Consider the following 22,631-nt stretch of genomic DNA (forward strand, 5'->3'; position numbering starts at 1 on the left):
TCCTATTAAATTAGTTGCAGCAGCAGCAGCCTGATTCCCCCACAGGGACCAATAAAAATTCAAACTAATCTCAATCTCACTCTGAACGTCAACCTGCACAGCATCACAGGATTAATGTCTAATAGGCTGCGCTAATTCAACACACAGCTTGAAAGGATGACTCTACTCTTGCTGTGGTTTGGGACATAAAAGACGTGGGATACTTTCCCAAAGACTTGCTAACATCTAAAGATGTTTTGAACCACAGAAATAATGTGCTGGGAGGGTTGAGAGTGCAAATCTTAGCTTCTAAATTGAGTTACTAAAACACTGTTTTCACTTCAACCTTCAACTCACAGGTTTAACTTCAGGGTTATTTATTCATTCACAAACTTGAACTAATAAAGATAATATTCAGTACAGAGAAACTACAGCTGGAAGAGCTTAAACTGATGGATGACAATTTATGGAAAATTGACCCCAATTTGCAATGTTTTGGGAGTTAAGGCAAAAAAAAAGGCTTCAGTTTTACCTGTGAATATATCTCAAGCATCCACAACATAATCTAATGCAAGATTATACATGATGTGCAAGTACATGTCTACTATTAAAATCTGTGAACATTTTTTACTTCACTACTTTTTATATATTAGTGGCCTCATGTAAGAAAATCTAATTTCTCCCTCAGTGTCAGTGTGGCTATCTCCTGGAATGAGCTTCAACAGGTTGGTGGAAGACTTCCGTTTAACCCTACAGGAGTCTGGAGTGCAAGCTATGTAAACACTGCCCCCTGCTGTTCAGCTGGTAGTATTACACGTGATTTTATACCAGTTTATACCAGGATGACCCGGGATGAAAATTTGTGGTTGTGGACATGGGGCCCCTCACTTTGCATAACAGCTTAATTATTTCCCCGAGTGACCCAGAACCTGATTCTTTTTGGATACCAACTTCTTAAATGTGTTTATTTGTCATTCTCAGGTAACATAAGAAAAATGAAGCCATTTGTATGTATTATATATGTATTTGATCTGATCGTGGCTCAAGAGTTGGGAGTTCACCTTGTAATCGGAAGGTTGCCGGTTCGAGCCCCGGCTTGGACAGTCTTGGTCGTTGTGTCCTTGGGCACAGCATGAATTGACTCATGACTGAAGCCTAATGACTTTACGACAAAACCAAAATCAATTAGTTAAAATCATCAAATGCTTTATAGTTTATTGTATTTGAGGACATGTGGAGATTGGAGCATATAGAGCTGTTTAAACGGATTTCAAAGCTTTTGTTAGCTGAAAAAATGATAATTAGGACAGCTTTCACTGACCATGTGGTCAAACAACTATAAATAGAAAGAATAAAAAGATAAAATAAATAAATAATTCAGACAAAATCCCCTCAGACTGTTTCTGGACCTCCTGTCATTCTGTAAAACAATAAGAGTACAGCTGATTTATGGGTTTTAATTTGCCATGTTGTGTTATCATTAATAAACGTCACTTTCCTGTCTTGGTCACCTTTTGTCCCATTTTGCTCTCCTGGGATTTCCTTCTTCGAAAGAACAGATACCAAAACACACGAGCGACAGAACAAAAACTTTATTGACTACAACGCACATATACACAATCTGCACCTCACTCCTCCTTTTCTGGTGATTTCGGGAGAACATCTTCGCTCTTGAACCAAACAGCTTCACTGGTGTGACTGGCGATGATCGCTCGCTCAATGAAAGGTCCTGATACGGAAAGAGGAAAAGAAAGGAAGAAAGACGCTGTCATCATAAAGAACGGCTCTTTTTAAGTGGAGGAGAAGCCAAACACAGACTGAAAACTGATATCTGCTTAATTGCAGGGCTAATGATCACTATCGACTGACAAATGATCCCCCTCCCCTTCTGCTGCAAGTGTTAATGACAACATTTGAAATTAATTAAGTCAAACACATCATAAAAAAGGAAGATACGGGGTGGAGGTGGGTTGCAAAGTGGCTTGCATGTATATAGCAGATGTAGGCAGTCTAAAGGAGCTTAGATGGCAATGAAGCTCCCAGCAAAGAGTTGCTGTGTTGACATTAATGACAGAGGAGGTTGTGATTATTGAGTCAGCAGAGTGTTCACGACTTCTTACGCACTCCGTGACTCTGCTTTGTAACTTTATGCAGTTTACATTTTGTGGCTGAGCTGCTGTGAATCCCAAATGTTTCCAGTTTGACATAATACCACATAGTTACCTTAGAATATCTAGGCTCAAATTTGGCCTCAAAGCACTGATGATATCTGAGCTTCAGCAATGTATTTGTATCAATGTATTTTTTTTCATAAATCCAAAAATATCCCCACCGTCACAACGCAGCTACCGATAATACTGGTTACAGACTCCTGTTTGTCAGATTTACAGAATAAATTCATACTTTTTAATAAATAATTCACATTTAAAACATTTACATTTACAAATGAAAAGTTCTATTTCTCCAGGCAGAATCTCCACCATGTCCGAGGTAACCTGGACTGACTCGTATTACTGAGACACTACAATCCTAAACCTGTTAATGGAGCATCATCTTGCATTAAGTTATGTTAAACAGCTTCTTTCCATCTCGTCCTCTTTTCTCTGTCTTTGGCTTACAAACTCTCTGCAGTCTTATTTCTCTCACGTATTTACTTTTAACATACTTATGAATAGTTATTTCAGCACTGCGTTCCCCGTCGTCTCCCGTCCTCTGCATTTATATTATTTTTTATTAGCATATTATGTCTTTGGTCGTGAATAACTCCCATCAGCCCCTTGGGGGGAGCTGGGCTCTTCTTCATACCCACACGCTGTATTTCCGCACTTCTCTCTCTGTTTTTAAGCACTTATCTCTGAAGTTTACTCTTGTTTTTGCCCACGCTGCTGCCATTAGCCTCTGTCTAAATGACTCTTAAAAACAGTAATGGAAATAAAGAAGCCAATCTAACAGTAAGTATTCCTGATATTCGCATTTTCTGATGCTTCACTACTGGTTGCCGAGGTAATTAAATTCTGCCGCGGGGTCCTTGTGTGATCCTTGTCAGGGATTTGTAACGTTTGCTGGCACAAGCTCAAAGACGCGTCTCTGCTGACGAGAGTTCAGCAGAGCCCAGGTGGCCCGGCTCGACGCCTTCATCGCCAAATGAAGCAGAGCCGTAACGATGCACCGAGTGAGACATTTCACTCAACCGACGTTGCGTTGAGGATGCCGCGCGTAGCCGAGCGGGTTCAGCAGAGCATTAACGCTTCAAGGGTGAGCGGTGAAGACTCCCACAGGGATCGTCGTCAGGCTGAAACTGCACACACTCAGGTTTACTGCGAGCACTATAAACAGAAGCATCTGCTGCGCGTGCAATCACACGGCTGCTGCCAGGAAACGGCGTGATGACCTCTGCCAGAAAAAGTCCTGTTTCTCTTCTTTTTGAGGTTTTGAAGGGTCAAAAACAAACAAACAAGCAAACAAACAAACAAACAGGCAACCGCTGGTGTCAGCCTCCTACTAGATGCACATATGGTGTCAATTTCAAAATTCTATGCCATGTTATTATCAATTTATGACAAGCTTCTCAGAGAACTTGACCCCTGACCTTTGACCTTGAGGTCACTGAGATTCGAACTCATCCGAGATCTTTAGTAGAAGCACCTACAGTTTCAATTTGAAAATTCTAGGTGACTTCACAACATTTTCACAGAATTTGACCTCTGACCTTTGGGTCAAAGTCGCTGAGATTTGGACTCGTCCTGCTAAAAGCAGATGCACGTACGGGATCAACGAAGCTCCAACGTCGTTGTTCTTATGTTATCACATTCACAAACTCAGGCGTCCATGTGGGGTGACGACATTACCCCATCAGCCTGAGGGATGAAAGTCAGTTTGATTTCCATCGTAACGAGCAACACAACCCTGCAGAGCTGCTAGTCTGGCTGTAAACCTCTGGAGGCCGTTCCTTTTTAATATGTTGCATTCACGGGGCTCATTCTGCTCGTTTTTCCCCCATACGTTAAAACATGAAGCGATTTTATTTTTTTGTAAAATGAAACGATTGCAGGTATGATTGAAAACTGACATGCAGGACCAAAGCAAACTTTCAAGAAATTAACTCCATTCTATAATTTTATGAGAAGTATGAGGAAAAAGAATAAACGATAAGAAAACCATTATTCTTTATTCTGCTGAAGAGACAAAGGTTTAGTGGTACTACGGTCTACACGAGAGAGATCGGAGTTCTCTCTATATGCACGGCTCCAGTTTAGATGGCGTCAGTGGTTTAAAGAGTCCTTTGTGAAAGCTCTGCAGTTTACTTCAGCGGGGAAAATGTTAATAACGTGGTATTTAGCAAGCTCAAAATTAGTTTTTAGATCGTTTAGGCCTTTCTCTCTAATGAGAATCCATTAGCTGATGATTACACTGCATCCTGTAAATCGAACAAAGTGGAGGAAAATGCAGAGAAATTACTGAACGAACTACAGCTTGATGGAAAAGCTGCTGACTCCTCTGCTTCCCTTCTTGATTTATAAGAAGAGAACCTGGACAAACGGCCATAATTTTTAACTCAGGGGTCATAGTTTTTGTTTAGGTTTACCATTACACCTCAACGTCACGTCATACACTTTTTACGCTGCAGTGTTATGGTATGAAAATAAGTGGAACTCTCTTGAGGGAGTGATTGACACTCACAGGAAGAAGGCTCTGGGTTCAAAACTCTAGAAGCTTTCTATCGAGCATTCAAGCAGACAAAAATAAATCAAAAGTCTGCTATTTTTTCCCTGCGAGCTATAAAAGCAGAGGTAGGGCTTGGGGAACTGTCGGAGGGTTTTTGCTGTTGGTTTTGGTGAACATACATACCCAAGCTGGCTGGTCGGTGTGAACAAACATCAACCAGGATTGTCTGCAGGTTGGCGAAGATGTGCTCACTGGGCATGTCGAGCTAAGCAGAGGAGAGAAAACAAAATGTCTGAAACGTCCGATTATATTTACCATTTCTGAAATCCTCTGTATGTTCATACTGGCGAAAAATCAATGTGCTGCATTTAAACAAATAACGCCAGCATTTCAAGTTAATTTCACACATGTAGTGCACCCCTGAGCACTTCATGGACTCACCCGACAGAAGTGCATGCAAGAGTTTAAATGTCTGCCAGAACCCTAACCAGTGATGTCACACTGCAGCCTCCTGCTAAAGCTATCCAGGGAGATCTCCAACCTTGACCCCACAGAGAACTGCAAAGCACATAGCCTGCATATAAAAGATGGACGTGGCAACTGTGACATCACCTGAGTTTGCATTTTGAAGCCTCAATGTTACTTTTTGGTCACCGCCATGTTGGATTTTTTCCCTCATTTAGAAGAGAAGGTGGACAAGCTTGGTTAGCAAGCTGCCAATCACGTGTCAGATCATTTCATTTAGACTTTCTGACTCACTTTTGAAGTTAGCGATTGTGACCACTGAAGAAACTTCTTTTCTTGTAGTTCTGAACCAGCTTCACTTTTCAGCCTCAGAGGCTGACGGTGTGAATGCAAAGCAGATCATTTCCTGCTGTGTTGCAACAAAGTTAAACTGTACCGACCCGACTGTCCTGCGTTTATGTGTGAAAATGTCCTGATATAAGATAACATAACTCTTTATTGTCATTGCACAGTCATACATAGTACAGTAGTACAATGAAATTGGAAAAACTGTCCTACGTCGGCACTACATATATGCTGAGTGTTTATAAACGAGCGAATATGTGTTCTCTGCATTTTAAATTCATGCAGATGTGATAAAAATATATAGAACAGGAAAACACCAAGCCTGTAACCAGCTGATACTACTGTTTTATTTAAAAATGTACCCAGTAGAAGCAAACACACACACACACACACACATAAAGCATTTCCTCCCTAAACACACTCCAACATTTCCCTCAACCTTCCTCAGGGCGCATCGATTTTATGTCTCCATCCTTGTGGGAATTTATGCTTTTTTAATCAGGACTTTTTTCCCCTTTGCTTTGAGCTCTAAAACTTGCAAAACTTAAAACTGCCTCATCGCTGAAAACTTCCTCTGTTGGTTTTGCACACATTCACACAGCTCCTCCCATCAATGCACATTGCATGTACCGGTTTGTTATGACGTACCGTAGCTATCTGGGACCTAACATAGCAGTCGCTCTCCACCATGTACTCGTGACCCGTTTTAAATAGCTCCAACATCTTGGGAACGTTGATGCCGACTGAGCCTGAGAGTAAAGGGAGAAAACGGGAGAGAGAATAAGTGATCAGCACTCATTATCTCGTAACGCATTCACACTTTAGACATCCAGTTATGGCTGTCGTCTTCACTGGTTGTGAGTGACACTGGATTAAAACTATCGACTGCTGAATGTGAAACATTTGAACTAAAAATAAAATGTCACTGAAGCCACAACAGAATTTTGAAGCACGAATTAGAAATAATAGAATTTCCTGTCATCATCATCAAAGACTGATATCATCAGCCTTCACTTTGTTGAATAAAAGTAGGCATTAAAATTCCAGTAACTCTTCAGACATTCAATTTTTCCTGATGATCTTTCAGATATTCCTAATTTGGTCACCTCGAGCCAGGAAACAGCCAATCAGCAGGACAGTTAAACGGTGAGGAGCTCAAACAGCTTGTTTCAATCAGAGGTTGGACTGAGATGCAGCATTAAGCAGCAGTATATGATAAATAAGAATTATTTTGAACTATAGCAGACAACCAATTAAAATAAATAAATAAAAAAGGTGCTGAAATTGGACAGGTTCACCTTAACCTTCAACACGGCTGAAGGTAAAAACAACTCTTAACCTGCAGCTCACCTCTCTTGCTCTTTGGAAACTTCTTCCTTAGTTTGTTTTTCAGTGGTACGAGCTTCGGCAGGATGTCGGGAACCGCCACATAGAAGTCTGCTGAAACCTCATCATCCAAGATCTTAAAAAAGAATAAAACCACATGACCAAAAATTAGTTTAAACATTAAGACTCCTGCAGGTTTTGGTCCTCATCTACCCAAATCTGCTGCTATACTGGTGGTCTCCTGTTGTCTCATTACTGTTATCATAAGCTCTGTGCATAAACTGGACCTGTGGAGACTGAGATTTTCAGGCTGTGAGGTCTGACCTGTGGACTGCCTGCCTGCAAAAGATGTGTGCTGTCAATTCTTTAAAAAGTCAGTTTTAAAGTTTTTTAATAATTTAACAGTTTGCCTCACAAACAAGTAAACAGCACAGAAATTTGGAGAGAAACAGAAAAGTAATACTTTTTTTCAGTTTTCCCGGTAAACTCGATCTGACCTCACGGGATGTGCCGTTTAGCTCAGTTTAACCAACTCACCGGCTGTATGAGCTCCACTCCTCCAGCAAACACCGCTCCGTTCTCCCGAGCAAATGTGGCTTGATTAGCATCCTGCAGAGACACAACCAAAGACACCCGCGCCCATTTAAATCTGATTTGGGTGCGTCAACGTCTGGCAGACCCCAACGATGTCATTCATTATGACCGTTAACACGCTCATCTAAGTTACAACCCACGGCCTGCACAGCTTGACAGGAATATTAATCAAACCCTGCTCGTCGGGTTCTACGATAAAAAGCAGCCACGACCGAAGCACATTCATTACAGACAAACAGGGAGAAAAATAAAAGGTGCTGCTGCTGCTGCACATCTGAATCATGCACCGACAAAATTAAAACAATTCATCAACAACAGACACACAAATGGCTACGAAATGAAGATTCAGTGAGGCTAAAATAAAAGTTTTTACCTCTGTAAAAACTAAAACTCTGTTCATCTCTGCCTTGAAGGCGTGCGGTAAGTGCACAGTGCTGACGAAGGGGTCGACTTTTTTCTGCAAGGAGGAAAAACAGAGTAATTTATTATGAGTAACAACACCGGGTATGCTGCAGGAAAAGAGCAAAAGAATCTGGAAACAAATAAGGAAAAGCGAGGATGTCAATCACAGAGCAGGCCTACATAATCAAGCATTAAAGTTATTCAGCCACCACTTTAATTTTTCATTTCTCTAGAGAGTTCATAATTCATAATGCATGGGAACATTAGTTCTGCAGTGACAGACAGCTAAGAGTAAGACAGAGTTTGTCTCCCGTGGACCCTCTGGACAGCACAGCAGCAGCTCTGCAGCCCTGCGATGTGTAAGAAAGAACGAAAAGAAGCACTCGTGAGGCTTTTATTCCTCGGTGCCGCGCTGTTTTCAGCAGATTAACTGAAACTGCTCGTGCTGCAAAGATTGATGTCATGAATAACCCTCAGATTGGTGGAAGCGAGGCGTGACAGTGACAGCCAGAATGGGAAAGCACCAAATAAATCCAAATAAGTCTGCCAAGTGTGACTGCTAAAATTTGTCTTCGGCACACACACAAACACGCACAAACACACACACTGGCAGATGATCAACCCTCATCAGGATGTTCTTTTCTATTCTGAGGTTCCAGCTTGATGATAAAAGGAAAAGCAGCCCGTGGTTTCTGGGACACTAAAAGGGTTTGATGGAACCAACGTGTGAATAGCAACAAAGTCAGAAAAGCAGGGAGCAGTTTGAAGCCATGATGTGAATCACCTTGCTGTGCTCAGAAGACTGGGCTCCAGCAATGTTAACATACATGGTAAATGTCAAAGTAACATCCACAGAGGACCCAAGGATTGAACAGAGAAACAGCCCTCTTCGTCAATATGCTTGCACTGAAATTTCTTTGAAACTGAACCAATTCTGTTCTGGAGAATTTATAGCACATGATGCAGCTGCTGTGTGTATTTTTGTGTTTATAGTAGTTATAATGTCTGCTGCCTTCTTGTCCAACATATTAATGAAAAACGCTTCTCTAATCACTTCCACCTGGCAGAGAACACAATTAAAAAAACCTCCCCTAGTACCACAGTTAGCCGTCCTTGTCTTTGTGCCATTCAGTCAACATGAGTTTCAGTGTTTTTGTCATTATTACCTTCTTCTCCAGCTTCATGTCCAGCTTCAGATCTATGTAAACCGGCTGATTGTGGGGAGTGAAGTCTAACGCCTGGAATTTCTTCAGCATGTCAATTGCCTCCGCTGGGTCATGCAGAGTCCGTGGGTAGTACCTCATAACATATACGTCATCCACAGGCGCCCATCCCGTCTTACCGAAAGGCTTATGTCTGTTTTTGTCATCGATGACCCTCTTCTCTTTCTTCACCTCCTTTTCTGCGTTGTCTTTTTTGTCTTTCTTTAGTGTCCTGGCAATCAAAAGGGGAGATGTTAACCTGAGAAATATCTGAGTCACCAGGTCAGCATCTAATTTCTCTCAATTTTATTGTTCGCACTAACCAGAAAACTGCTCAGAATGGGAAAAATGGGGTGAGTCAAGCAGAGAAAAACCCCCACCTTTAGAGCCAGTAAATCATTTCTGGGTGACAAGCTTTAAAGGTCTGTAAACTCACTTGACAGCTGCAAAAGTTCTGACAGGTAGATTCCTTGGTGCAGTCTGTGAGACACCTGAGTAAGCTGGACCACTGGCACTCAGTAGCTGCCTCTGACATCCTGCTAAAACTGTGAAGACAGGCGAGGAAAAAAGCTTCATAAGGAGTTTAAACAAACAGACACGTGCTGTTTTTTTCCTGTGGGACACAACATCAAACTGCACACCATAATTAAGAGAAACGCTCTGTGATTTTATAAAACATTTTTAATGAACTTTGCATAAACTAAATGCATCAAAGTATCTTTTTATTTCCAGCAGACAAGCTGATGATGAGCATCGGTGTTTAACGCTACCTAATTTAAGTATACCACTGTCTTTTGCATGACAAGCACTTCTCCCTGATGTGCATCTGCATCAGTGAGTTCATCAATTTAAAAAAAATCATGGTTTACAGTCTCATTCTGGTAAAAACTCTTCCACAAAGAATGAAACCCACACTGATGGTGTAAGTTTTAGCAGTACCGATCATAAACTGTTTAAGTGAATCTAAATGTTTCTTTGAATGTTTTATTGATGTTGTGCTGCCAGGATGGAAGACATGTTTTATCATTAATATCAGCTTCATAAATACAATGTGGAAGACTTTTGGGAGGACATTATTGAAATTATTTTATAATAACAAGAAGAGGTCAACTAAACATATTTTTATGCTATTGCTAGTTTTCTGTATTGATGCTCTGCTCTCTTTTGTTTTTTAATTATTTTGGCAGTGACATGCTAAAGCTTTTTAGGATGGGTTAGCGAAATGGCAAAAGCTGTTGTGATTTTGTTAATGCCAGCCCTACTGTAAATGTCTTGTAATGCTGGCATCAATTCATCGGGAGAAGAACACTTTATTGAAAACCTGAAATATTAATGGCTTCCTTGCAAGTTTTACCTGCAAAGTATTAAGTGTTTATCTATTTGGAAATTCTTCTCAGTACAGTAAATGTGAAAGTAAAAAGAAATTATACCTTCCAATACTAACCGATGGGAGTTTCCTAATGAAGTGGTGTAAGTTTTGGCTATGGCTCATGTATTTTCAAAACATATTCATTTTGGATGACTGTTACATTACACTGGTTGCACTGCATTGGTTTTACTGGTCGGTCAGACCACTTACGATCAAATTAGGATAACTGACACAATGAAACGACTGTTGGGCGATATCATATTTAAAATCCAACATTTTAATTTACATCAAGAAAATCGTTGGTTTCAAGTAAATTATCACAAAAATTCGTTAATAATTTATATGATTTTTAACCCGGCATATGGCGACCCAAATTAACTCTTAAAATACGACTGCAATGACAGCTTCTGACCTGGTTGTTACCGCACATCACGGCTGAAAGGAAACATAACATGAAAATCTAATTAATTTAAGAAGTATCTGGTCAATCAGAGCAATGCCGATTTAAAGTGTATCAAAAATTAAAATAAAATCAAATATTGTTGATTCGTGAGAAAATTAAGTGACGACAAACAAGCTGATAATATGTTAAACAGTCAAACAGCAGGTTGGCTATTGGTTAGCTAACAGTGAAGCCAAAAGGCTACACAAAGAGATCTCTGAATCGAGCCCAGAGACAAAAGCGAGAAAACAGGAAAGGACAAACGCAGCCTATAAACACATGCCTTTATTTTTTTTTAATGTCATCTAAAAAGAATCCAATTTCACAACAAAACAACTGACCTTTCCACACAGTACGCGTGCAGGTTGCCATGTCAGGGAATCGCGCTTGGCCGTGTGAAAACAGAGGTAGGGAATAAATGGTTCCGCCTCGGAAACGATCAAATGTTAGTTGAAAAAACGGAAAAGTTTTAGTTCTGCTGCATATTCTGAAACAAAAAACATACATAAATAAAAATATAAACTACCTGACAACAGTCTGAGGGTGGTACATTTTCATTCGGCATATATTTATTTAATTAATATTTACTTATTATGATAAAAAACTAAACGAATGTAGAGACAGCTGTACTCTACTCGCTGCTATAGGAAGAAAATTGAGCATTATAAAAGTTTTGAACTAAAACCTGGACGCCGAATTTTAGGTTTCAAACCATCCTAGCTATGTATAAATTATCTAAGACATGGTTTATCTTATTATCTCTATACGACCATATTTTGGAGAAACGATACATGAGAAATATTATATGACTTAATATTAAGGTCACTGAAAAAAACCCAATAGGATTCCTGGGTGGATAACGAGAATTTTTTTATTTATCTATTTTTTATTTCATACATTTTGCGCAGGCGCGTAGTTTCCCGCCACTGTCCTACCAGATATGCTACACCATACCAGGACGAAGATAATTTTTCCCACTATTTACAGGTAATTAAGCGTTTGTTACTAACATTAATATTATCTATTAATAGAAAATCATGAGTGGAGCCTGAGTTATTTCTCACTGAGCTTTAGCATTAGCCTACCGTAAAAAAGGGAGTGTATGTTGCATGTTATCTAATTGTATTAGAACAACTTCTTTACTAGTTAGCGGTGGTAAAATAGCTCCTGCCAAAACAGTTGTGACTATTAGAAATATTGGCTCCAAATATTTTGTCTTTGTGTGTTTCTTTATATGGAAAAATGGCTTTGGATTTACCTGTGGAAGCTAGCATATATATAATTTCTTTCTGTAACACTGAATTAAATTGACATCTCAGATTTGATTGATGATTCTATCATATGCAGAATGACCGCTGAAGTTAAAAACTGGTTTAGATAACCCATTTAGCTGCTCTGATGTATCTCAACATGGGTGTCAAGTTATGATATTGCTTATAGAAGGACTTGGATATTATGGTAAATGCCTGTATTTATATAGGCTCTTTACTAGTCCCTAAGGACCACAAAGCGCTTTACACATCCAGTCATCCACCCATTCACACACTGGTGATGGCAGCTACATTGTAGCCACAGCCAACCTGGGGCGCACTGACAGAGGCGAGGCTGCCGGACACTGGCACCACCAGGCCCTCTGACCACCACCAGTAGGCAACAGGTGAAGTGTCTTGCCCAAGGACACAACAACCGAGACTGTCCAAGCCGGGGCTCGAACCGGCAACCTTCCAATTACAAGGCGAACTCCTAACTCTTGAGCCACTATCGCCTAGATAAATTCAATAAAGTACAGTCATATCACCCTAATTGTAGGTAAATAGGAGACAGGGTACTTTATTGTCTATTATATCTAGAAGTAGCTTTTGTATTAATCCTACTTTGAATCATGTCCTTCTAATTTTAATCAGCCCATGACATTATTTGACATAAATATGTGTAATTTCCTGTTATTTGTGACCACTTAATAATTAACGTACTTCAGTAAATATGTCCTAATGAGCAAAACTGTCAGTCGTTTATTAAGCAACACAGCTGGTTTTCCTTCAGACCCAACTAAGATTTCTTTGGGATTGCCATACACTTTTCTGTCCAGGAAAAACTTTGCTTACTAAAGAACATGCACTAAAATATCTAATATCGGAAAAATATTTTTGTTGAGATCTGGTAAAAGATTTTGAGATGATTGTTTTAGTCTCTCCACAGAGCCCATCAACAGCAGGAAGTTTTGATCATCAGTGGCCAAATGTGGTGGTGACAGCATGCACTCAGTCAGTGTAAGTTTCTACAGTATAAGAAGTGTCTACCACTAAAAAATAATGTTATTTAGTTCTTGGCCACTAACTTTGTGTTTTTTGAAGCATGAAAGGGTGCAGTTCATTCACAAATGCTGTGGTAATACACAATGAATAAAGTTTTTTTTTTAACGATTTCTTAGTAATGGATGGAAAATGGAAAATTTATTATATCTGTCTTGAAAACAAACACATGTTGACCTCATGCTGCCATCTAGTGGCAGTTATTACAACAGTTTTTTTAGCTGAGGATAGAGAATTTGCTCTTATATGAAGTTTGATATTGTAAGCTGTCCATCATTTATGGGGTGAAGTAATTTTACTGTTGCAGGTTCATCTCATCCTGATGCTGATGAGGAAGACATGAATTGTGGTGGAGCTGCATTGGACTATTCAAAGAAAGAAATAAAGGATAAAGGCTCTGGGCCTATAAACCATCAACAGCACCTGATGAAAGTTGAGCATCTTGAAAGCATCAGAGCAGATAATTCATATGAAATGAACAGACATAGGACTGCTGCACTTAGGTAAGTGCAGTGACTAACTGTCCCGACCATATAGGTTATGGAGAAAATAAAGTGAGGACAGATATTTCTTGAACAGATTTGCAACCTTTGATGTTAAAAGCATACCCTGTACATTGCTACAAGATGTCATGTCTGAAAGTCTTTTAGGTTTTAGCTCCTGTTTCTCAGAAAGCTGGGAGTTTGAGGTAATGTTACTTATTAAGTGGCATAAAGAGCTTTGGACTGCAAAGCATCAGTGCCACTGCGACAGGAAGCTTCAGCCACATTTGGCTTTAAACTTTCTCTCTCAGGGGTCATTTAACATGTGAATACAGCCATAGTAAGTGACTGTAACTTATGTGAATGTCAGACTGGGATGACAAGGAGGATAAAAATTGGCTTGAAAGTAAAGAGTGGTTTACATTAGTGTTAATGGGTGCCATTTTTGTAACTTTCAGGCTTGTACAGCTGTCTGAAGTAGGGAAATAAATTAGAATAGCTTTGTTGTGAATTCAGCTGGATTAAAATACAGTTGATGTGAGCATAGAGTTTAATTGCAGAGAGAAACAAACAGATGCAATGTTAGTTGCATGAGCTGCTTACACTAAACACATACTGGTTTTCTGTTGTTGTGAGGATCTTGTTTTCAGAACTAAATCCTCATCCACTCAGTTTTTGGTTCCTTTGGTAAGATTTGGCCTGGTTTGGTGGCAAAAGTTTGTCTCTGTTGGAAAAATCCTGACAATAAGTTTCGTGCCAGACTGAATCTCGTAACAATGTTAAAAGGCACTGATGAAAACAACATGATTCATGAAATCAGGAACACAGGTGACATGCATGTTGTTTAGTTTCCGAACTTTTGATTGTCAGATCTTTTTATTGTGCTGCAAACAGAATATACTGTGTGATGATTATGAGCAGATTACAGAAGCATAAACTTGGTGTCAAAGTCCTAACTTGTGGCTGTCACGTCTGTTTCATGCTTCCAGAGACAACCTGGAGATGACCCAGAACTTCAGTCAAGAGAACTACAGAACTGGAGATCTGTCTTCTTCAGACGATGACTCGTTAAGCTTGTTGAAGGATCTCAGTCCCAGGCAAAACAAAGAAGTAGCTCGGGTTGTGCTCATAGCTGATTCAGATCCAGAAGCAGGGAACAAAGAGACAAAACAGAAAAGAGAGATGAAAATAAATCATCTTAAACCAACTGAACCTGTGACATCCAACTGTATCCAGTCTACATCAGGCTACGGAGAAGCTTCATCACAAGCAGGTAATTACCGTCATTACGTTATGTCACATGTTTTAGCTTAATTTATGTTTACAAATCTGCTTTTAATTATCTTATTCAAGCAAAAGTCTCACGACGTGTGAAAATTCCCTCCCAAAAAAACCTTCACAAGAGAAATGGAACGGGAGAGACTCTGCTACACGCTGCATGCAAGAAAGGAGATCTCATTCAAGTCAAAATGCTCATTCAAGCAGGAATCAGTGTCAACATGGAGGACTACGCAGGTGTGTCACAGCTCAATCACATCTGTACTCTGACAGCGTCATCCTCTGTCTGTCATCAAACACAAACTCCATTGTGATCACTAAATATTGACTTCAACTATCAGGATGGACGGCTCTTCACGAGGCGTCTGCTGTGGGTGATGAAGCGGTGGTGGAGCAACTGTTGAAGGCTGGAGCTGATGCTAATGTTAGAAGCTTTGATGGAGTGACACCTCTACATGATGCTGTTTTCAGTGGACACTATCAGGTGATGGACAAACTTTTAAGGTGCAGAAAATTGTTTTTTGTAACACTTTCCACATGTCGGTAGATGCAAAGTTTCACAAACTTTACAAACTTTGATTCATCTGTCATGCTGCATTAGATAGAATGCCCTTGAGAAATAGTTTGATGTGAAATTCATGTGTGCTGCGCAGGTAGTGAAGCTTCTCCTTCAGTCTGGAGCAAATGCCAGCGACAGGAACACTAGTGGCCTCAGTGCATTAGATATGGCAAAGGAAGAACACATCAAAGAGCTGCTCAGGACTTTCCAGGTTTCTTCTGTTAATCACACAAAGTCCTATAATGCATCTTCAAAGCACAGAGAACCAGGTGAGCAACACCAGAGTGTCTTATGTAGTATTTACGTCACTGCCGTGCAGCAATAGTAGATACAAAACCCACGTTCTTCTCTTGCAGGCTGGGTTGTTGTTATGGTGAAGGGAATACCACTGAGCTGCTTTTAGAGCTGGAGATGAAAACTAATAGATTAACTAATAGAATCTAAACCATAGGACACAGTGCTGAGTGGCTGGATGAGCAGTAGAGAAATGAAATCTGAATGTTGGATTGTTTCAGGTGCCACGTCCTCAGAGCCTCGCTGCCAGAGCAGTCCTAACTGCAGTGAAACATCCAACCTACAGTGGAGGGATTCAGGTGATAAAGGCGGAGCCAGGGGGCCCAGAGATTTTGAGCTGAGACAGAAAGATGCCACCACTCATAATGTGAGAGCGTGTTACACTTTCAGTAGACTGTCAGCTAAGCTGGATTTAATGGGCATGGACAAAAACAGTTCTTTCAACCATTCAATAGGCCTAATTAACAAATTACATGTATTATCACTTTATTGAAAGGTTCACAGGTGTGACTATTTTGATGCGATAATCTGTCTCTTATTTTTTTATTATATAGCCGAGTCATTCAGAGGCAATAACAGTGATTTTGGAGGAGGTCAGAAGGAAACAAACAGAAATGTCAACTTGGCCTCTGACAAGTCTGAATGATGCAGGTAAAAGCTGCGTTAAAAGACAACCAGAAAGATACTAAGCGTGTTTTATTGACCATATTTGTGCTTTTTTACAGACAGATATCATGCAGCTCTAACGGAGATCCAGAGTGTGCTGATTGAGGTGCTCGCCAAGCAGCAGTCAGAGAAGGAAAATCTTGCCCGAAAATATCGGTCAGTACAGGAACTGCTCTCATCTTTGGCCTAAACGAAACTTTGTGAGAAAGCACCTTGCTTTTTCAGACTTTCAGGACATATCTACATTAACTGAACAGTAATTGTGTACTGTTTTCAACAGAGAAACTATATTTCCTAAAGTGAGCAAAGAGTTTGGCAATGTCATTCATTTGTTTTCAGTAAGTAGTGCCTCCACCACAATAAGAGTTGGCTGGAATGGTGGTGAAAGTGAGATATTTAAAGTCTTTCCTCAATTTTGATGGAAGTTTGACCTGTTTTACCTCTGGTTGTTTAAACCACGCAACTAAAGTGAAACTAAGTTACATCAATATATTTTATTACGGGGAACTTAACAATGGCTGATGTTCTTGTGTTGACTTTTATTTAATTAAAATTTGAATCAGATTCTTTTTTTTTTTCATGACTGATAAAATGGGTCATGATAGATGAAATTTAAGAACCACTGGATTAACAGCTAACTCTGTTGCCTTCTTGTGTTAAATAAAATGAATTACATGATATTTCATTGTCACTGGTCCAACAGCAGTAGAAACTAAATAAAGGTATTTCAAGTATTTAGAAATACGCTGTGCTTCGGTTTATTGCTGTGATGGTTTTTAATGAATCTATTCCAGTCTTTACTTCAAGTGTAACACTCTTCTTTGATTTTCTTGGTGTAGGAGTGTGCCTGACTGCCTTCGTCACTGTTTGCTAAAAAGTCAGATCTCATCCCTTGCTTCATGCCAGAGAACCTTGATAGAGATACTCCAGAACCAAATGTATTTGGTGGAAATGTACATTACCACGAGAGCCAAACTTTCACTGGATTCTTCAAAACCCAGAGAAACACGTGGATATAATCAATGTAGTCGTAAAGCACCTACACCTGCTAACCTGTTGAGGTCGACCAGATGCGACCAGTCAGCCAGTAGCTGTCCAGACACTCCACAACCAGGAATTGCTTTAGAGCATTTCAGTATAATGATCAGACGAAAAAATGCTTTGATTCAGAACAGAGCCGTGGACAACAGCAGACGTCTCTCTGTGCTCATCCAGAGGGGAATCATCTCACCTGGAAGTGCCCTACAGCTGCTGTTGAAGGTCAGCAGAAAGTCTTACTGTTTTTTATCATGTGACCATGTGAACCTTTTAATAACAATGAGTAATGACTGGCTGCTATTCTACAATTTACATATCAATATGTAGTTTTTTTTACCAATTCATTGGTTACTCCCACCATGTGTGAAGATACAAACTGTTATACTGGTATCATAGTCTTTTTGCTATTATAAAACATAAACAAATAACATAAAGCAGCGGTCGGGCATAAACCGGTCCGTGGCGCAAAAAAGGTTGGAGACCGCTGACATAAAGGATCCATAGTCAGGATTGCAGATTTTGTTTGTCTATCTTGGAGAGGACATATCAAAGAGGGAAAATCTGAACAACTTCATTTTCTTAATTTCTGGAGATTTTTTGTGGCGTTACTACTTTAATATAGGGTTGAAATATCTGCATTTATGTAAAGAAAAAACATCAGACACCAGGTGACGGTGTTACTCGTATAGTTAAGATAAGATTATTGACAAGATTATTGAAATTAAAAAAATAGTTTTCAATTTTTTTATTAAAAGACTTGATTGATAACTAAGTTTGATACGAAATGTTTGATAACAGACAAATACACATTGTCGGGATTTGTGCAGATCAGGACTGTAAAAACCATTGTTGAACAGGCAGTGTTCAAGAAGCGTGGTTAACGTAGTTGTCAGTGAGGCTAAGTCTCCAAACTCAGGGTGCTGGTTTAGCTCAGTGCGTTAAGCAGGTGACCACATGCCATATGGCAGCTGGCCTGGATTCAAGTCTGACCTGTGGCCCTTTACCGCATGTCTTTTCTCTCTCAGTTAACTGATACTTGAGATTTGTCTGTGAAGGTTCTCAGTCATCCAGGTCATCGTAGTCAAAGGAGCTTGCAAAGAAAAGCGTCTGGACTTCTTTAAGTTGCTTGAAGACGTTTCACCTCTCATCCGAGAAGCTTCTTCAGTTCTAAGGTCAAATGGTGGAGAGTCCCAGATATAAACCTAGTGGGAGTGACCCCCCACAGAGGGACAAAAGGACCCCCTGATGATCCTCCACGGAGGCCGTGGAGACTGTCAGAAAACGACTACAAGAAGACAGCTCCTTGGAGGACAGGACCAACTTCACACCCGATTAGATCTGCACACTGTTAGACCTCTGCCTCACCACTACATATTTCAAGTACAACGAAGGCTTTTACAGACAAAAACATGGCTGTGCCATGGGCTCCCCCGTGTCACCTATTGTAGCCAACCTTTACATGGAGGAAGTGGAAAGGAAGGCTCTTGGCTCTTTCAAAGGAAGAGTACCCAGCCACTGGTACAGATATGTGGACGACACCTGGGTCAAAATCAAGACACAAGAAGTGGAATCCTTCACTGCGCACATTAATGCTGTGGATAAGAACATCAAGTTCACCAGGGAAGACACAAAGGACAACTGTCTGCCTTTCCTGGACTGCGCTGTGCACATTGAAGAGAACGGCAAACTCAACATCGAAGTTTACCGGAAGCCCACACACACGGACCAGTACCTCCTCTTTGACTCCCATCACCCTTTGGAACACAAACTTGGAGTAATCAGGACCCTACACCACCGGGCAGAACATGTTCCCTCTAAGCCTGAAGGGAAAAAGAAGGAAAACACACATGTAAAGGAAGCACTCAAAACGTGCGGCTATCCTAAATGGGCGTTCTTAAAGTCAGCAAAGAGGCACAGAAAAGAAGATCAGACACCAGCGAGGGAGGACAGACGCAACAACATTGTCATCCCCTATGTAGCTGGCGTATCAGAGAAACTCAGGAGAGTTTTCTCCAAGCATGACATCCCACTGTATTTCAGACCCAGCAACACACTCAGACAGAAACTGGTTCACCCGAAAGACAAAACGCCAAAACACAGACTTAACAATGTGGTGTATGCTGTACAGTGCAGCGAGGAATGCTCAGACCTCTACATTGGAGAGACCAAACAGCCACTTCACAAGCGCATGGCACAACACAGAAGAGCCACCTCCACAGGACAAGACTCAGCAGTCCATCTGCATCTTAAGGATAAAGGACACTCTTTCGAGGATGCCAATGTTCACATTTTGGACAGAGAGGACAGATGGTTTGAAAGAGGAGTGAAAGAAGCCATCTATGTCCACTGTGAGCGACCATCTTTGAACAGAGGCGGGGGTTTACGACACCAACTCTCTGCCATCTATAATCCAGTTTTGAGATCCCTTCCCAGACGCCTTAACGCCCACTCACATCCTGGGCCATCTGACCTCAGGAATTCGCATGATAAGGTGGGGCCAGGTTTCACAATGAACACACCTGAAACTCTGGCTGATTGGGACCCACGCCCAGTTTCCCACCTTGGCTCAGGCGATTAGAGGATCATCAGGGGGTCCTTTTGTCCCTCTGTGGGGGGTCACTCCCACTAGGTTTATATCTGGGACTCTCCACCATTTGACCTTAGAACTGAAGAAGCTTCTCGGATGAGAGGTGAAACGTCTTCAAGCAACTTAAAGAAGTCCAGACGCTTTTCTTTGCAAGCTCCTTTGGATACTTGAGATTGAAAAAAACATGGTCAGCCAGGGTGGCAATCCTTGTGTTCTTGATATAGGAAGGAATGTATTCCCTGAAATCTACAACTGCATCGACAGTGAATTTTAAAACAATCTTACTTTTTTCAGGGTCACTGTCACTTTGCTAATGTGCTGGCCGATGGCTCCATTCTGAGTAAAGGAAAGGTGCACTTGGCTCCTGAATGCTGGCTCAAGTCGATTCTTGGGAAAAACATCCCAGTCAGCTCAGCATATGCCTGGGACAAGGTTCGATACCCACTCACGTTATCATAAAAATAATGAATCTCTTGTAGTAGCTCACACAAGCAGCCTGAGGTGATTTTCAGATAGAGCAGCCCGCATGAGGGAAAAATGAATGAGTTCATTCATTACTATCAGACCACTCCTGCGGGTCCTTATGAAGAAGAAAAAGAAACAGAAAATAATTCATAAGTGAAAGAAAACTGCTTCCTTTTTCATTGTGCATCTTTATACTGTAATTTGTGGCTTGTGTTGTTTGAATTACCCGAATATGTTGCTGAAATGTGAGTTGTATGTTCTTAAAGTATTTATAGAGCACAAGTTGTCTTTTCTACAATATTTTATACATCTGCTTAACAAATATTTTCATCTACAAATAAATAATGACCATAAAAAATGTGACTTAGATTCAGGTAGCAGAGGAGTATGAGCAGTAGAGCAACTGTGCTCTTGTTAATTTGTGCAACACATGGAGTAAAGTAACTAAAATATTATTTGAATTGCATCTTTCAAGATAAGCGGAAGCGAATGGATGGATTAAATAAATTCAACTTGTTGAAAGAAAAATTAAAATTTTCTTCACATATATGGTTAAAAAATACTGTTATTATCACACATGAAATTTCGCTGGATGTAAACTTATTTTTCCTTTGTAGGCTATAAATTATATAGTGTTTGTTGTAGAGCGGTGTTCAAAACTCAGGTTCCACATATCCTACAATTGCTCATTTCTAGACATGGATTTTACTGGTTAGATATTTGTGAACTCTGAACATTTTCTATAATTTCCCCAGGTGACATTCAGAGGCAGATCTTTGTCTTTTTACTTACTGAACATGGAGGGTGATGAAAACACACCACAAAGGTGTCTTGAGGAAAACCGCACAGGCAGTTCTTCTAAAGAGCTGATAACTACTGGTATGTTCATGTCTGCTGACAAGTGTAGCCCCTACATCAGATCCAACACTTCCTGCCTCATGTTTACAGTCAGGTCCCTGCAGCAGGTGGAGAACTAGTTCATGTGGCAATGCTGCAATCCAAAAAAACACTGCCATCGGCAGCTGCGGTCCAAGACAAAGGAGTTCACTTGCAGAATGACAGACTTATTGGAGAGACTGCTGACTATTTCTTCTTTATTTGTTTGCCAAAAGGTATTCAGTAAATAAAGGATTTACAGAGGAGCACTTTGTAAACTGTTCACCACTTTGGAAAATCCTTGAAAACACTACTATGACATTTCTTTTAAGGCTACTCAAACAAACAAAGAGGGCACAAAGGCAGCTGATAAAGCCTAGGTATCAGTCTGTCACAGCATTATTAAGTTATATTGTAGTTCTTTTATTGTATTGTCTTTTAATTACGCAGGAACAGACAACTTGAACCATCACATGAAGATCAAGATCATCCATTTGGTGAACAATGAAGAGCTGCTGCCAAATGCTGTAATGGACATGTACTGGGACAAGCTCATAAAGGAAGACTACTCAGAGTCTCAAGACTGAGCAAGTTAATTATTGTAACTTGCTCTACTCATATTTTGACTGTTCTGCTTAGTTATTTTAGGATCATTTGCATTTGCTGTACTTTTTCCTATACACACACACACACACACACACACACACATATATATATATATATATATATATATTTTTTTTTTTTTTATTTTTTTTTTTGAGCTTTGCTAAAATAAAACTTGCTGTAACTTCTCCCTCAAACACAGTCCAAAGTGGTTTATTATTTATTATTTATTAATTATTTAAGAACAAAGACATTTATCTTCTGCCACTATCAGTAAAACAGGGAACACAAACCACATTTTTCTTTTTAGATGATTTTTTGGCATCTTATCAGAAAGCTAGAGTGCAGGGATTGCAGTAAATATAGAGGATAAAGATAAAGACAACAAAGTCTTGATACCACACCACATCTTATTGACTTGCTGCTTTGGTTCAAACGAAGGTGACATCAGGCGCACTGGAGAGGCAACAACAACAACTGGGTTTTATAGATGGTGGCTACACAGCATTATTCTCTCTTTATCTGTGCTGACTGATTCTTCTCAGCTTTTGTTTTTAGCCCTCAGATGTAAAAAGCTGATGATCTATGGTTGTCTCCTTGCCAAGCGGGCAGTGTGACCTTGACCTCAAGGTCAGACTAAGTTTTCTGGAAATCTTGCAAATGCAAGAATTTGAGAATAAGG

The 22,631-nt window shown here is 40.2% G+C and overlaps 2 protein-coding genes across 2 annotated transcripts; one reads left to right on the plus strand and one right to left on the minus strand.

Annotated features, from left to right (window-relative positions):
* Nucleotides 1-1,548: 1,548 nt before the first annotated feature.
* On the minus strand, nucleotides 1,549-11,186 carry mrpl1 (mitochondrial ribosomal protein L1). The gene is made up of 9 exons (XM_080895164.1): nucleotides 11,131-11,186; nucleotides 9,415-9,523; nucleotides 8,943-9,210; nucleotides 7,748-7,831; nucleotides 7,318-7,389; nucleotides 6,805-6,916; nucleotides 6,103-6,203; nucleotides 4,828-4,909; nucleotides 1,549-1,708 (listed from the first exon to the last, which is right to left on the minus strand). Exons 1-9 carry the CDS (start codon nucleotides 11,159-11,161, stop codon nucleotides 1,608-1,610), a joined length of 960 nt encoding a protein of 319 aa, XP_080751290.1. The 5' UTR covers nucleotides 11,162-11,186; the 3' UTR covers nucleotides 1,549-1,607.
* A 533-nt stretch (nucleotides 11,187-11,719) lies between these two features.
* On the plus strand, nucleotides 11,720-22,021 carry LOC308404481 (uncharacterized protein). Its single transcript, XM_080894550.1, has 14 exons — nucleotides 11,720-11,776; nucleotides 12,978-13,059; nucleotides 13,409-13,604; nucleotides 14,573-14,856; nucleotides 14,937-15,098; nucleotides 15,203-15,345; nucleotides 15,515-15,689; nucleotides 15,936-16,081; nucleotides 16,269-16,365; nucleotides 16,440-16,536; nucleotides 17,220-17,640; nucleotides 20,300-20,437; nucleotides 21,226-21,349; nucleotides 21,797-22,021. Exons 3-14 carry the CDS (start codon nucleotides 13,441-13,443, stop codon nucleotides 21,931-21,933), a joined length of 2,088 nt encoding a protein of 695 aa, XP_080750676.1. The 5' UTR covers nucleotides 11,720-11,776; nucleotides 12,978-13,059; nucleotides 13,409-13,440; the 3' UTR covers nucleotides 21,934-22,021.
* The last annotated feature ends 610 nt before the right edge of the window (nucleotides 22,022-22,631 follow it).

Source organism: Rhamphochromis sp. 'chilingali' (assembly GCF_963969265.1).
Source record: "Rhamphochromis sp. 'chilingali' genome assembly, chromosome: 10".
Lineage (NCBI taxonomy): Eukaryota > Metazoa > Chordata > Actinopteri > Cichliformes > Cichlidae > Rhamphochromis > Rhamphochromis sp. 'chilingali'.